The sequence below is a fragment of the Homalodisca vitripennis genome, chromosome 2, assembly GCF_021130785.1.
Source record: "Homalodisca vitripennis isolate AUS2020 chromosome 2, UT_GWSS_2.1, whole genome shotgun sequence".
NCBI classification, from domain to species: domain Eukaryota; kingdom Metazoa; phylum Arthropoda; class Insecta; order Hemiptera; family Cicadellidae; genus Homalodisca; species Homalodisca vitripennis.
In genome coordinates, this window is record NC_060208.1 from 78,445,081 (window position 1) to 78,459,736 (window position 14,656).

The following is a 14,656-nucleotide window of genomic DNA, read 5'->3' on the forward strand; positions in this document are numbered from 1 at the left end:
GAAGCGAGTCGCATTGACTCAGTACCTCCCAAAAAGAAAATACACCATAAATGGGGAATAAAACTTTGGGTCCTTTGTGACTCAATAACACGTTATTGTGTAGCTTTCTACTGCTACAAAGGAGCACAAAGGACTCAGGAAAATGAAAGAGTGGTACAGACTGGCTTAGGTAGCACAGTTGTCATGCAACTGTTACAGATGGCAAAATGCATGAACAAGGGACACCATTTATATCTCGACAACTTTTTCACCTCGATATCTCTTGCTAGGACTTTGTATGATCACAATACTTTTATGACTGGCACTCTCAGAAAGGATAGGAAAGGCATTCCTAATCAACTACTAGGAAAATATGCTGTGGGTCAGAAAACCTATATGAGAAAAGGGCCTCTCCTAATGATGGCTCATAGAGAGAAAAAATCAAACTCATCTCAGTTTTTGATTTTGTCTACTGACTGCCAGGCTGCCTCAGAGACTTACTCCATCAGAAGAAGTGGACATGTATTGATACGGACCAAAACAAAAATTGCTCGTCAGTACAATAAAGGTATGGGGGGTATTGACTCAACCGACCAGATGTTGTATGTGTACATGGATGAGCGGAGGACCATGAAACATGCCAAAAAAGTAATATTTAATGTTTTTGGACGCATGGTGCTGAATGCATATGTGTTGTACAAGTTAAATACAACACAAGGCCAACTGAAGAGGGCTGAGTTCATGAAAGAAGTGATAGGAGATCTTTCTTCGGAATGGCTTGCAAGTAAGCAAATCCCGCAAAATCTCCGGGGTGGTGGTGATGGTCCATCAGTTGGTTTCGGACTCAGGAAATTACCTGAGAAGAAGGAAAAACTGTGCCGAACCTGTTCAGGTGACAATCATCCTAAAGGAAAGAAGCGGAGGTCTCGGACAGTGTGTGTAAGGTGTGGTCTTGGTGTACATGCTGAATGCCTCGGCAAGCATGTTTGCCACTGAAATTATAAAAACTAAAAAACTGTAAATATTGTAAATAATAACTTTTTTTATTAGTGTTGTGTTTTGACAATAAAGTGTATTTTTAAGACAGGATTCACAAACAAATTTAATTAATATAGAACATTCAATGTGTTTGACTCCAGATTTCCAAACAGATTGCCTCAAATTGACGTAAGTAATTTTTTATTATTTTACCAATAAGTCATGCATTTTTTAACTTATATGCTTCAAATTTTCTGGATTTGTTGACAATAATACGTACTTTTAGAATAAATTACTGCCAATAAGAAATTTAAAAAAAATATTTTAGTTTACTACTGACAAAGTAAGAAAAAAAAATTTTTTTGTTATAAATAAAAACAAATTTTTTTTTGTTTAATTTTTAAGTAATTTTTTTGGCTTTTTTTATATCTTTTCCTAATAGGCCATTTAAATGTCTAAAGAACAAAACTACTTTCAAGTTTCTATTATATTACATAATAAAGCTACAAATTATCTAGTAAAACACTACAAAAAAGCTAATTTTAGCCTATCAATTTAAGGAATAACCCTGTTAAAAATCATATCAATTTTGGAAAAAAAATAAAAAATTTTTGATCAGTCAAAGGGTTAAGTGGTATAAGGGATAGAAAACTATGTTTTGATAGTTTCAACAATCTCTATATCCAAATTTTCAAAAAATTTAACAATAGTTATAATGAAGTTTTTATTTTATTACAAACCTTATCTTTATCACCATCATTGATTCGTTTAGCAGGTGTACCTATCTCTTCTTCTGGAACAACGGCAAACGCTTTAACTTTGATAACGGGTTTGTCTCCTGAGGCCTTAAATGAGTCGATGAGGCTCACATCCTTTTCCTCTGTCTTCTCACTGGACGATGTTACTTCAGGCGACTCATCCCCTCTGGACAACAATATAACTTAAGTTTTCACTATGGCTTGTTCAAAACAGTTAAAGAAAATTAAAAAATTCATGAGACATTTCGGTTTTAGAACTTAACACTGAAGTATTTATAATTCTAGAGGATATTATTTTAAATAAATCAATTCCAAGTTGTTTTGAAAGACTATACTACTAATTTCTCAATCGTCTAATCGTTTTGATTGGCTACTACCAAGTGGTGCACTGCCTGATCTTGATACCCTTATTACTCTAAGTTCTAGTAGTACTTTGATATCACTTATATATCTAGTGTTATATCATTTTAATTTCATTCCTAAATTGTGATATTCATCTGTGTACATGTGAAAAATATTATTAAGGTAATTACTTTGAGCTTTTAACTATCACTCTAGGTCCGATAAAATGGCTTATTCTTTCTTTATTATTCTTTAGACAATCACAAAATCCATTCTTGAATTTGATTTAAATCAACGAGTTCAACATATGAGGATTGTAGACTCTTGGAGCAATTGGAAAATTCTTTAAATATTACTAAATGTTAATAAAAACACTACTTTTTCCAAATTGTTTATTTTTTGGACGAAAAAATAAACAATTTGGAAAAAGTAGTGTTTTTATTAACATTTAGTAATATATGAGGATTGGACATATTTTGGAATTGCTATCTACCATGTGGATTAAGATTTGCTAAGAAATTCTATGCAGGAATACAGATTACATCTCTGAAGAATCCGAGACATGTACCTCTTCAATCATCACTTAGCATCTTCACCAATCGTGAGCTAGGTCTTATAATAATATTCATAATTATATTTTTTTTTTCAAAATTCCAAAAATAGATATAACTTTTAAATTTACAGATCAAATAATATTATTTCTCTACCTAAAATCCCCAATAACCTGCAATTCATATTCACATTTTTTCAATTTTGTTAACTTCATAAATTTGTTTATTTTAATATTGTTTGTAACTTTTTTTATTTATTACAAGTTTAACTTAATTTTCTTTCAGAATTAAGAACATTTATATCTCAATTTAATTTTTGGGAAACCAAACATTTTAATTTAATTTTTATTACTTGTAGTACATCTTAAAGTTCATTATGGCTGACAGATGATTTTTTTCTTATGAGTCCATGTTGAACAGCAAAAAATATGTTCTTAACTTCTAAAAATCAATTATTATATTACAAATTACTTTCTAAACCCTTTAGCAATAACAGAAAGAGTGCAACTGTCCTATAGTTTATAATTCCTGAACAGTATAGCTTAAATGTTTAGAATTTTAGAAATTTTATGATTATCTGGAAAATACAGAATTCAAAACATGTTGTAATGACTCATTTCATACACCCATCTCACATCCATTTCAATACTTAGGCCTAATTTAATTTAGAAATTTATTAGTAATAATAATTAAGGAATAATTATTTATAAATTGTCTCAAATTTAACTACAAACAATAATAAATACGAAATCAAAATTAATCAAAATTCACCTTATTACATATAAAATTCAAAAGTTATAAAAGTGAACTAAAGTCAGTGATACAGTGTGCAGGGATGATTGTTGAAGAGTGAAGAGAGCAGAGATTTGAAAGGTGAAGAGGAGAGAGGGATCTGGAAGAATTGAAGCAAGATTATTATTATAAAGAAACTGGTTACATTTATTCAGCAGTATTTGAAAGGTTACTTTATTAAATTCTTATTATCACTGAAGTACAAGGAAGCAGAAGACAGACATTGGGTGAGAAAATTCCTTTTAAGTTTACTAGTGATTCATTGGAAGAACATAAAACCCAGGAACATTCGATTTGGCTAATAATTCAATTTTAATATAATTAAAATTTAACAAAATTATTTTTCAAAATTACAATATCTTTTATAAAAAAAAACCCAATATTTCTATTTCATTAAGCCAGCACGACCACCCTGCCCTAAAAATTAAGAATTGTATTTAAAAAATTTACCATTATTGTATCCTCCATCTTGTTTCAAAATTCAAACTTGTATGTCAATTAATTTATCATCATTAAATTTCACATTTATATCATACTGAGTTATTTGTTATTTCTAACTATAATCAGAATACAAATTAAGTTTAACCATTTATTTAAAGTGTATAATAGTAATAGTATATTACAATGTATTAATTATATGTGATACATTAATACGTACCAGAGCATGTAATTGTAACATTTGAAATATTCTTTTCAGACATTGGAAGTTCCAAGCTGGTGTTAGATATTTGATTCTTTAAGTGTTCAGGGATACTTTTAACATAGTCATTGACATAATTGTAGTTACCAAATTAGAATATTTCAGAGAAATTTTAGCATTACTTTTGGCATTTGATCTAAATCTCTGTTTATGTATTTTAAGTTTTTTTATCAATTTAACATGTGTTTTGTTATATACTCTCTTTTTAGTTGCCCTTATGTTTTCATTCTTCTGCTTTTATTTTTCAAAAGATTTTATTTAATCACAAAATTACCTGATATTACTATATAACAGCTTTATTTCTGAAGGAAATAATTCAGTAGTTTCTACATTAAGAGACTAAGCTGTATTTATATGCGTTTAATCACAGGGTTTGTTGCTTTATTAACAGGAATATTTACTACAATAAAATTACAAAGTGATCTAATAATCATATTTATCTTAATTGCAAATTCATTCATATTTCAACAGGTGCAGTGTCAGAACTTAAAACTATACAATCTTTTCTACACAAAAAATGTGTAAATGTAAAAAATATTAAATATAAATTTTTTTGGGCAAAATATATAAAACCTGTATAATATATCTGTCTTGAAAATTAAAAATATTTAAAGTAATTTTGAGTAAAATTTTAGATAATTTACAATAAATTATAACAAAAATTGTATAATCCTCAAAAATTTTATGTTTTATATCCTTTTCATGAACTAAACCAATTTGTTTATTTTTATTTTTGGTAAATATGCATAAAGAAAAAAAAAATCAATGATTTTAATGAGCTCTGTGATTACGAATTAAATAAACACAAGGAAGGCTATGGTTCAGGTCACAACTTTTTCACTAAGACTGTAGTCGAGTACTGTGAGATGCCACAAAGACAAAGGTTATGATTAACCAAGATCAATTCCACCACTCTACTTTTGGATAACAATTTTATATGCTTGAGTTTTTGTTTATTTCTGTCTTTAGTCATATAAAGTAAATAATTTAAAAACAATAAATTCCAGTTATTAATCTTATAAATACAAAATAATTGCTACATGTGTTGCTAAGTGCTAATCTCAAGAATGACTGAACCAATTCAGCTAATACTTTTTTTAATATTCCTTGAAATCCAAGGAAGGTTTTCATGGAGAGAAAAATATTTTAGAATTCGGAAACATACTGATAATATTTACGAAAAATAATCCAAATTTAACTAACAATAAACAGCTGTTGATATATATATTTTCTTTATTGGGGCAACAAGGCAAACTCAACTTATAGCACTGGAAGATACCTTAGACCGGACATAGATTACAAGAACCGGAGTTAGACTTTTTTCTGATCGAAGTAGGTTTCCGAGTCGTTTTGATATGTATATATTTTCTTGATAAAGGCATTAGGACAGGCAAACTCAACTGTGGCATCAGAAATGTAATTGATTAGAACCAGAAATGCATGCTACACTAACAAAACAAATATGAATTGTATTTAAACCAGTGAACATATTGATATACTTCTATTTGGAAAGTATCATAGGGCTCCTCCATCATGTTACACCATAGCTGCTTTCACTAAAAAAGACGACACCTTTGCTTTTGAAAATTTTTATTGAAGTCTGGTATAACAGCTACGTTTTAATAAAAATTTAAAAATCTTAAACTACTCCACGTTAAAATATGTATACGTTAGCATGCCTGTATCTTAGTTTCACAACTTTGCAATCACTGACCATGATAAAAAAAAAACTTTTTTGAACCTCCGTATATATTAACATTAGTTTATTTGTATGGAAGAATTTATTTCCATTTCTTTTTATGTGTAGTTATAATGTTGAGATTCTCTCTCGATTCGCATTAAGCTAGAGTTAGGATATCCTGTTTTGTAATATAATACATAGATTTGGAAAAAGGATTTAATTCAATCCCTTTCAATGTCAACGTCCGGTTTTACCAGACTTCTGATAATAGGATATGTGTTTAAATGTATATTATGGCTTTTGTTTTACGTAATTTTGTTGATAAAGAAACTGATCATTGTTTATTTGACACATAACAAAATGTAGTTCAAAGATTAAATTAGTGAAACTATGATCACGTCACATCAGTCGTGCGCTCATCAATGACAAAGTCAACTATTTTGAGACTTAATTTCATCGTAAAATTGGTTTATTTTCAATATTTATTAAACTGGGCATTTTTATTATTATATATTGCTCAAGGTCATTCTTGAGTAAAACATGTTTCTAGATAAGGATAATGAAAATAGTACAATTAATTATGCTTCAATTGTGAATGAAGTTTCCATTGTTGGCAATCAGTTATGAAGGTAGCGCTATAGCCCAATGTTTGATTTAATGAAAATATATTTTAGGTCTATCATGTTTGATTTTAAGTAATTTTTTGTTTGGGAAGTTAATATTTAAAAAGTATTAAATGTAATCTTTAAAGAAGTATAAGATTTGGATTTATAATTTCATACATAAAGAATTGAAAAATAATTAATTTTTGGGGAAATTATTAATTATCTTTTTAACAGGACTTTAGTTCAAGCTTTTTTTTAGTAAATCTTGTTCTCCGGTTTATTGGAAAAAATTTATTTTTTATCACATAAAACAATGGCAGTTTGACCCTTTATAAAAATACAAAAGATAAGTCTGTATACACTTAATAATAAAATAACTGATACTTTTGCGTACATCAAGTAAAAATAGGGCTGACACTCAAATGGTTAACTTTACCTGTGTCAACACAAGTACTGTTAATTTCATTCCTTATTGTTTTATTTTTAATTACAATAAACACAAAAAATGTTTAGCGGGAATTACTTTTTTAGTTAAATACATCTATATCTTTTCTATATTGCAAATGAAAACATAAATAATTAGAAGGAATAACAAAACACCTTGTTAAACAATTACTAAAAAGTGCTTTTATTCAAAATAGGAATTATCATTCTAAAATACAACACAGAAATATCATAAAAAGATCATTCACTTATTTAGACACTTATAAACTAACTTAAATGTACATTTTTCTTGTGTACTGACAAATAAACTAAAAAATCAAAACAGGAACACTACTGTAAACATAGTGATAGAGCAAAGTATCAGAAATGCACAAAATTCAACACAATGTATATAAGCTACTGTAAACGATTATACTCGTTGATTACCCACCAATCAATTTGCCATAGTATAGGGTACCACAAAAATGTGGAAGTAGGACAGTAGATTTCAGGGTAACTTACAAGGACAAGTTAATCACATAACTTACACCACTTTCACATTTTCGTTGAGAGAAGCTTATGGCAAATGAGTTACAAATTTTAAATTCAAGCTTTACATCAAGCCTTGTATCTGTCCTAAGCATTTTTTTATCAGTAATGTCCACCATATATCATCTCTTCCTTAACCCTTTGAATGGTAAAAATTATTTGTCATGAGTATCCCAAAACTAAGTCAATTTTTTGTTTGAAGTTTGTTTTTGACGATGGAAGGATTGTGAAGGTAACATGATTTTTCCGGACATTTGCTATTGTTCAGTGATACAAATCCAGAAAAATCCTGTTCACAAATAAGTTAAATTGGAAAAAAGCAATGTAAATTTGCCAGTTAAACTACAAATTTTTATAATCTCATGAATGTACATTTTAACATTATATACGGTCTAATATTATAGTCATAGTACAAAAATAGTAAGAACTACTTATATTTCTTTTCTGATCATTTTATTAGTGTGATGTAAAAATGTAACAATTCTCTTTACACTTCAATCTATAAATAGCACTTTAATTCATTCACTTGTTTGTTCATATGCCAATATATGAGGTGTGTTCAAAAAGTATCGCGAATTTTGAATTTTCGTGGGTTACGTATATTCGAAATTCGATTTTTTTGTGGCGTTATGTTGGTACATATGTCTCTCACTTATGTTGACAATTTCGGCCATTTTGAATGTTCAGTTAATTGTTGACAGCTGCTTTGTTTGCACGTGTTTTGGTTCGTCTTCGATTTTTACCTATTCAAAAAAATGGAACAAAGAACCTGTATCAAATTCTGTGTGAAAAATGAAATTAAGTGCGCGGATGCATTCCGAATGTTGACTGTGGCATACGGAGAAGCTACTTTGGACAAAAGCAACGTTTATCGGTGGTACAAAATGTTTTCAAAAGGCCGAGAAGATGTGAACGACGAAGAGCGTGCCGGATGCCCGAGCACTTCAACAATAGACAAAAAAATTGATGAAGTGAAGGAAATTGTATTGGCCAATCAACGAATCACCGTTAGAGAAATTGCCGAGGACCTAGGCATATCGATTGGCTCGTGCCATTCGATTTTAATTGATAATTTGGGCATGATACGGGTCGCCGCAAAATTCGTACCAAAATTGTTCAATTTCGATCAAAAACAGCACCACATGAACATTGCTAATGAGATGTTGGAATGCTTAAAGTTTTCTTCGATTGCAGGGGCATGGTGCATCATGAGTTCTTGCCACAAGGTAGAACGGTGAATAAGGAATATTACCTGCAAGTTATGCACAATTTGCGCGAAGCAATCCGCCAGAAACGCCCGAATTTGTGGAAAAGCAAAAATTGGCTTTTGCACCACGATAACCCCCCTGCTCACACATCGCTGCTTGTACGCGACTTCTTGGCCAAAAACAACACACTAATGATACCGCAGCCACCGTATTCCCCATCCCCTGTGACTTTTTCTTGTTCCCGAAACTGAAGAGGCCCATGAAAGGACGACACTACACCATGATTGACGAGATAGAGACGGCATCGAAGGAGGAGCTGAACAAGATACAAAAAAATGATTTTTTGAAGTGCTTCGAAGATTGGAAAAAACGTTGGCACAAGTGTATAATAGGGATTACTTTGAAGGGGACAAAATAGATATTCACGAATAAATAAATAATTTTTGAAAATACACAAAATTCGCGATACTTTTAGAACACACCTCGTACACCCAAATTTTGGTAGCTAAACAAAAAAACTTTCTACATTATTATTGTGCAAAATATAGAATCGTATTTATGGATATTAAAGTCATATAAATTGTATAATCTGCAATTTACAACAAATAAACTGATACAATGGAGTATCAAAAGACCCTACAGAAGGAAAGTCTTTGCCGATCGGACTGAAACTTTTACCCGGACTAGCCCTTTGACCCCAAAATCAATGGAATTCTTCCTTGGAGGAAGAGGAACCTATGCATCACGTTGTAAGTCTCTACGAAGAGTTATCGCACAGACTGATGCAATAATTATAAGAATAACCTGTCAGGTCCTTAACAACTCAACATTGTTTAACATTATATGGAAGAACAATATAATGACCTCATTATATTGTTTGATGACCATATAGCACACACAGTGACAATCCGTCATACGGTTCTATCTTGCGGCTAATTCTTGAATTATTCCAAGTACATATCTACAAGAGAACTTTGTAGACAAATTACAGAACACATGTTTGTATTGTTTTTATTATCATTGTTTTATTTTGCTCGATATCATCAATATGAGACATATTTATGAATTATTTACATTAGTAAAAATGGATTTTTCTAACGTGTTTGATATTTATATGCTACAAATATATAAGTTGCCAAAATGACATATCAGGGTAGCAAAATTGATTGCTGGATTACAATGTTTCTCTATTCTCAAACAGTAAAAACCAATTTTAAGCATACAAAAAATTAAATTAAAACATTATTATAGTAGGTTTATTTTGAGTGTCATTATGAGTATTTGATAGAAAACATCACGAGGATCTGACTAAAATTAGCCAAGATATTGAGGCTTTACTAAACCTTTGTGTATTTATAAAAAAGTTGTTCAAAACAGTCCTGCCGTAGGTTGTCGTCATTAAGTTAATACTAACTGATTTAAAAAATAATTTATTCGTAGTTGACAAATTAACAAAAAAACTAATCAGAAAGTTGGAACCAATGCAAGTGGTGGTGAGCAATAAAAACATCAAATTTATAACCTTTTGTGGTAAGATTTTTATGATAATATTAAAATTTAAATGTAAGGCATAACTCATTAAACTTCAATCACTGGCCAATTATCTTAATGACGTTTTAGCTATTTAACTCTACTGTATTTCATTTATTTATTTATTATATATTTATTATTTCATGTGTGTTACTTTACTATATGTTAATTATAATATTCCCTTAATATTCAAGTTAATGAAAGGACATAGTCTGGACATAAGTAGTTTCTGAACTTATCCATCTCAAAATTTGAACATTCAAAAATAAAAATGGGACTAGAAGCAATTATTTCAACATTTATGTAAAAATTGCTCACTCACATTACGTTAAATTAGGCATATTCAGGTGAATTTAATTTGCTATACAAAACATATTCTAATAATTACAGTATTTGCAGCTATAGAAAAGTACCAATAAACTTTTCACTAAGTAGCTTCTGAAGAGGAAATGTTTTGAAAAGATCAATTCAATTAAACCCACATCCCTGATCCTTTGCTGTAGTCACTATAAGATAAATATAATCTTTAAATAACTAACTCATCTACAAATATTTCCTCTGTTAATAACAACTTACAATTAATTAATTTATCTAAATGTATATTATGTTTTGAGGGGTGAAAAAATGTAAATCTGCAGTTTGTATAGCAACAGGGAAATACTAATTTACAATGTTTACTCCATACTGTTTAGTGAGTACAAACTGATAAAAGTAAAAATAGCAACTATACAACTAATGGTAAGATAATTTGATAATAATTGCTTAATTAAAAATAGGTAAAAAGTAATGAGACACCATTTAATTTACTTAACAATGATTACGAATATTTTAAATTAATGGTTCCTAAAAATAATTCATTGTGAGAATTATGAATGGCACTTTTATTATTTTTCAAAATTAAACTAAGTCTGGTAACAAATACAGTGACAATTATTTGAAACTAACATATTTTCTCTTCTCTGAAATCTGTGGGGCTAAAGTAAAATTAAACAGATCCAAGAAATTTCATTTGACACTCCAAACAATATATGCATGGATAAGCAGTTTGACATTTTGAAAGAACTTAGTGCAATTCAAATGTGTTTTTAACACTTCCCACAATAATTTGTTAACATCATCTCTTGACCACTTTTTCCAAGCCATTTCAGTCACTTTAATAAGTTTTAAACATAAAATTAGATTTTTGAAAACTTGAATCATAACTTTTTTGTATTTATAAACTAAAAACATCAATGTGTGTGTATGTGTATAAACACTAAATCTTTAAAATATTTTTTGCCACATTTTCTTTAACTGTAGTACAATTAAAGAAATCATTTAGTACAATTAATCATTTAGGCACATTCTTTATTATAAAAATTCAATAGAGAAAACATAATAATTGATATCGGAGAAAGCTACTACAATGATTATGCGAAAAAAGCACACATATATTTGTGTGAAAGCGAACAAGGGCCAATGTGACAGTTTAGGGTAGAGGTTCTTGTCGCCATATCACATTTAAGAAAGGGGGAAAGTACTGATCGCTTCTGGCAAAAAAGAAAAACACCCCTTAAGATAGTACCCAAATTCAAGCTCACATCACGTGAGCAATCGTGTGTGTAACATTTCTTATTTCTAAGAACATAGGGGCTGGATTCCTTTTCTCCAAAAGGATTAACTGTGAGCTTTCTTCGCAGTGAGCTTTTTTCGTGACACCATTTCAACAATGCAGACAATAGAGAAAGGTTTGATTTAATTTCTGACAGGCCAAGGAAATGTATTATGCTATAAAATATTATGCCATAGTATTATGCTATAAATATTATGCCTTAGTTTTAATACTTTTATCGTGTTCTAATTTCTAAAATAATCCCAGTGTACTCTGTGATTGGTTCATTACAACAAAAATTCAGATATTTTAAATTTATACTCAGTCATGGCAAGCAGTCTACTGAGCCTGCGCACAGGCTGAGTGCCCATGTAGGCTGTATTCCTATTTTATGTGTTCACTACATATCTCAAGATATAATTTGTTTTATACTTTATTTAGTTATGTTTGTCTTTATATGTTAGTTTTTCTTGTGAATTATTATGGTTATAAGTTCATACCAATATCATTATAAATAACATATATGTTTATTATCGAGTTGATGAAATAAGCATTCACTCATTCACAATAAGATGCATTGGATTCAAATGATTTTGGTTTAACTCATTGGGCTCAAGAGATTGGACACGTTTTTCTTTTAACGAGTGCATAATCCAATCTGCATCCCACGGTGTTCAATCCAAAAGAAGAGAGCACTATTGTAACTACAAAATTTACATTATTGATCTCTTAATGTACTTTTGTTTTGAGTGTTTACAAATTTACTTCAGTTGGTTAATACTATTCAAGGGAAAGTAATTCAGCAATCTCAGCAATAGCCGAGCCAAATATTCCAACTGCCAACTGCAACTCTTTCACTATCAGATCAGATTGGCTTTACACAACTAATCTACTCTAGCAAGTAAGGTAGAGTAACAGTACAATTCTCAAAAGTCTAGAGCAATTTACATTTTTAAAATGACCAGGTTTGTATTTATAAAGTTTGTGTTTATAGACTGTGTTTTGTTCATGTGAGAGATTTGGGAGTTCGGAAAAACTTAGTTTAAGATTTTTACTAATTGGAAAACAATACACACTAATTTACATAGAGTAAAAAATATAACATACAATCCTTCCACACAACAACAAAAGAACTAATTTTGTGCGTAAAAATTAAAAAAGCAAACTGTGAATACATATGATACATCTCTCAAATCACTGTCTTCACACCTGCCTGGTCTACAAACGACTTGATGAGCGAGATGTTAATTTTTATCTAGCTGTACAGTAATTCTTTGATTATCACAATGACCAGAAACAAAGGCTGATATTGGCAACATGAAGCAAAATGTATGCAACATGGGATAAACCACAAGTTTAAGTTTAGGACAATTTTTGAACAGTCCGTTTTAACATTATTTCATTGAATGATTAATGTTATATTCCAAATAATTTTAATATGATGGGTATATATAACTACATTATACTTATATGTATGTGTATAATGTAGTTTTTCGTGAAATTGACTAGAGGAATTTTAAATTGATCATCAGTTATACACGTTTTGAGGGGGGTCTGAAGTAGGAGACAGGGATAGATCTGTAATGAGTTTAATGATTTTTGAAGCTGTCATGTTGTACAGATAATACTTTTTTAGTGGAAACATTAATGTTCAGATATTTTCAACATATAAAGTGTACCATTATGTTTACAATAATTATTATTCAAAAGCAAACATTAAATTTTTAATACCACTAAAAATAGTATTTATAGAAACTCCTGTGCATTTAACTCTATGTATTAAGCCCTCTTCCTTTGTTACACAAGTTACATTAACTCGATTTGCCAACCACTTAAAACCAAGCAGACTTGCACAGATGCTATGGGTTTTGTGTTCAGATTCGCAATGGGTTAATTATTTGTATGAAAACGATATTTTTATTATCTATTTCATTATCACTTACTTCTCACTTAAAAATATGTATCAGCACCAAAATATCTGTACTCTTGAGTAACTAGAAAATCTTAATTTTTACACATAATTATAACACAAATCTTTTAAATAGTCTGACTATTAGAGACCAATAATATGTTCAGTACAATTTCATCACTCCATTTATCAGATAAGAGTTTACATATTTAAGCATATGTTGAATGGAGTACCTATAACTGATTTCAATATTAGTTTTTCAGATATTTAAATATTTAACTTGTGATTGAAAAATTTCCATTAACTGGAAATTGAAATGTATGACTAAATTATCAATAGAAAGTTTAGTAAGCAAAATTAGTTGACATAATTAAAACTGACAGTAACTTCAACCTAACCTGAATAACTAATCGCATTTATAGCATGTTTCATTGACAGGGACAATATTGCACCTTTGTTGACTATACCTATTAAAAACTCTGATAAAAAAATACTAAATCAATCTAAAACAAACACTATTAACATATAATATTCTCACGGCTACTAATGCCCAGTTGGGGTGTGACATTGTTACATTATAATAAATCAATTAAAAAACAGATCAGTATAATTAAAACTGTATGAACCATCCATTTATACATCACATTATTTTCATCGCACTTGGTTAAAATTGTGGGCTAACGATTTTCACCATACATCTATCATATTTTCTAACAAAAAATGAAATCAGTACTTGAAAAGTAGAACAGTTTTTGGGGGATAAAAGCAAGTTTTATAAAGAACATCCACTACACTTCACAAGGTTACTCTATTAACAGTAAGAATGGTAAAAGTCAATCATCTTTGCGCTCTCTCTTGTCTATTCCTTCTCCTCAGCGCTGTGGTTCGTTTCCGTTTCTTCTGGTTCATCCCTGGAACAAACCAGATTATAATTACACGATCAGACTTTACTACCGAGGCAAACCGGAAACCTCCAAACACTGAGGAGAAGTTAAAGTGGAATGGAGCAATTAATTGTCTCTAATTTACGAACGGATTATAAAATTGGCAAGGCTCAACT

General features: G+C 29.9%; 1 protein-coding gene across 1 annotated transcript in view; it reads right to left on the reverse strand.

Moving 5' to 3' along the window:
- LOC124354223 overlaps nucleotides 1-14,656 on the reverse strand; it is a 45,958-nt gene that overhangs the window by 15,724 nt on the left and 15,578 nt on the right. The window contains exon 7 of the mRNA XM_046804520.1: nucleotides 1,698-1,881. Within this exon, the coding sequence (XP_046660476.1) occupies nucleotides 1,698-1,881 (184 nt within the window). The remainder of the gene's footprint in view (nucleotides 1-1,697; nucleotides 1,882-14,656) is intronic.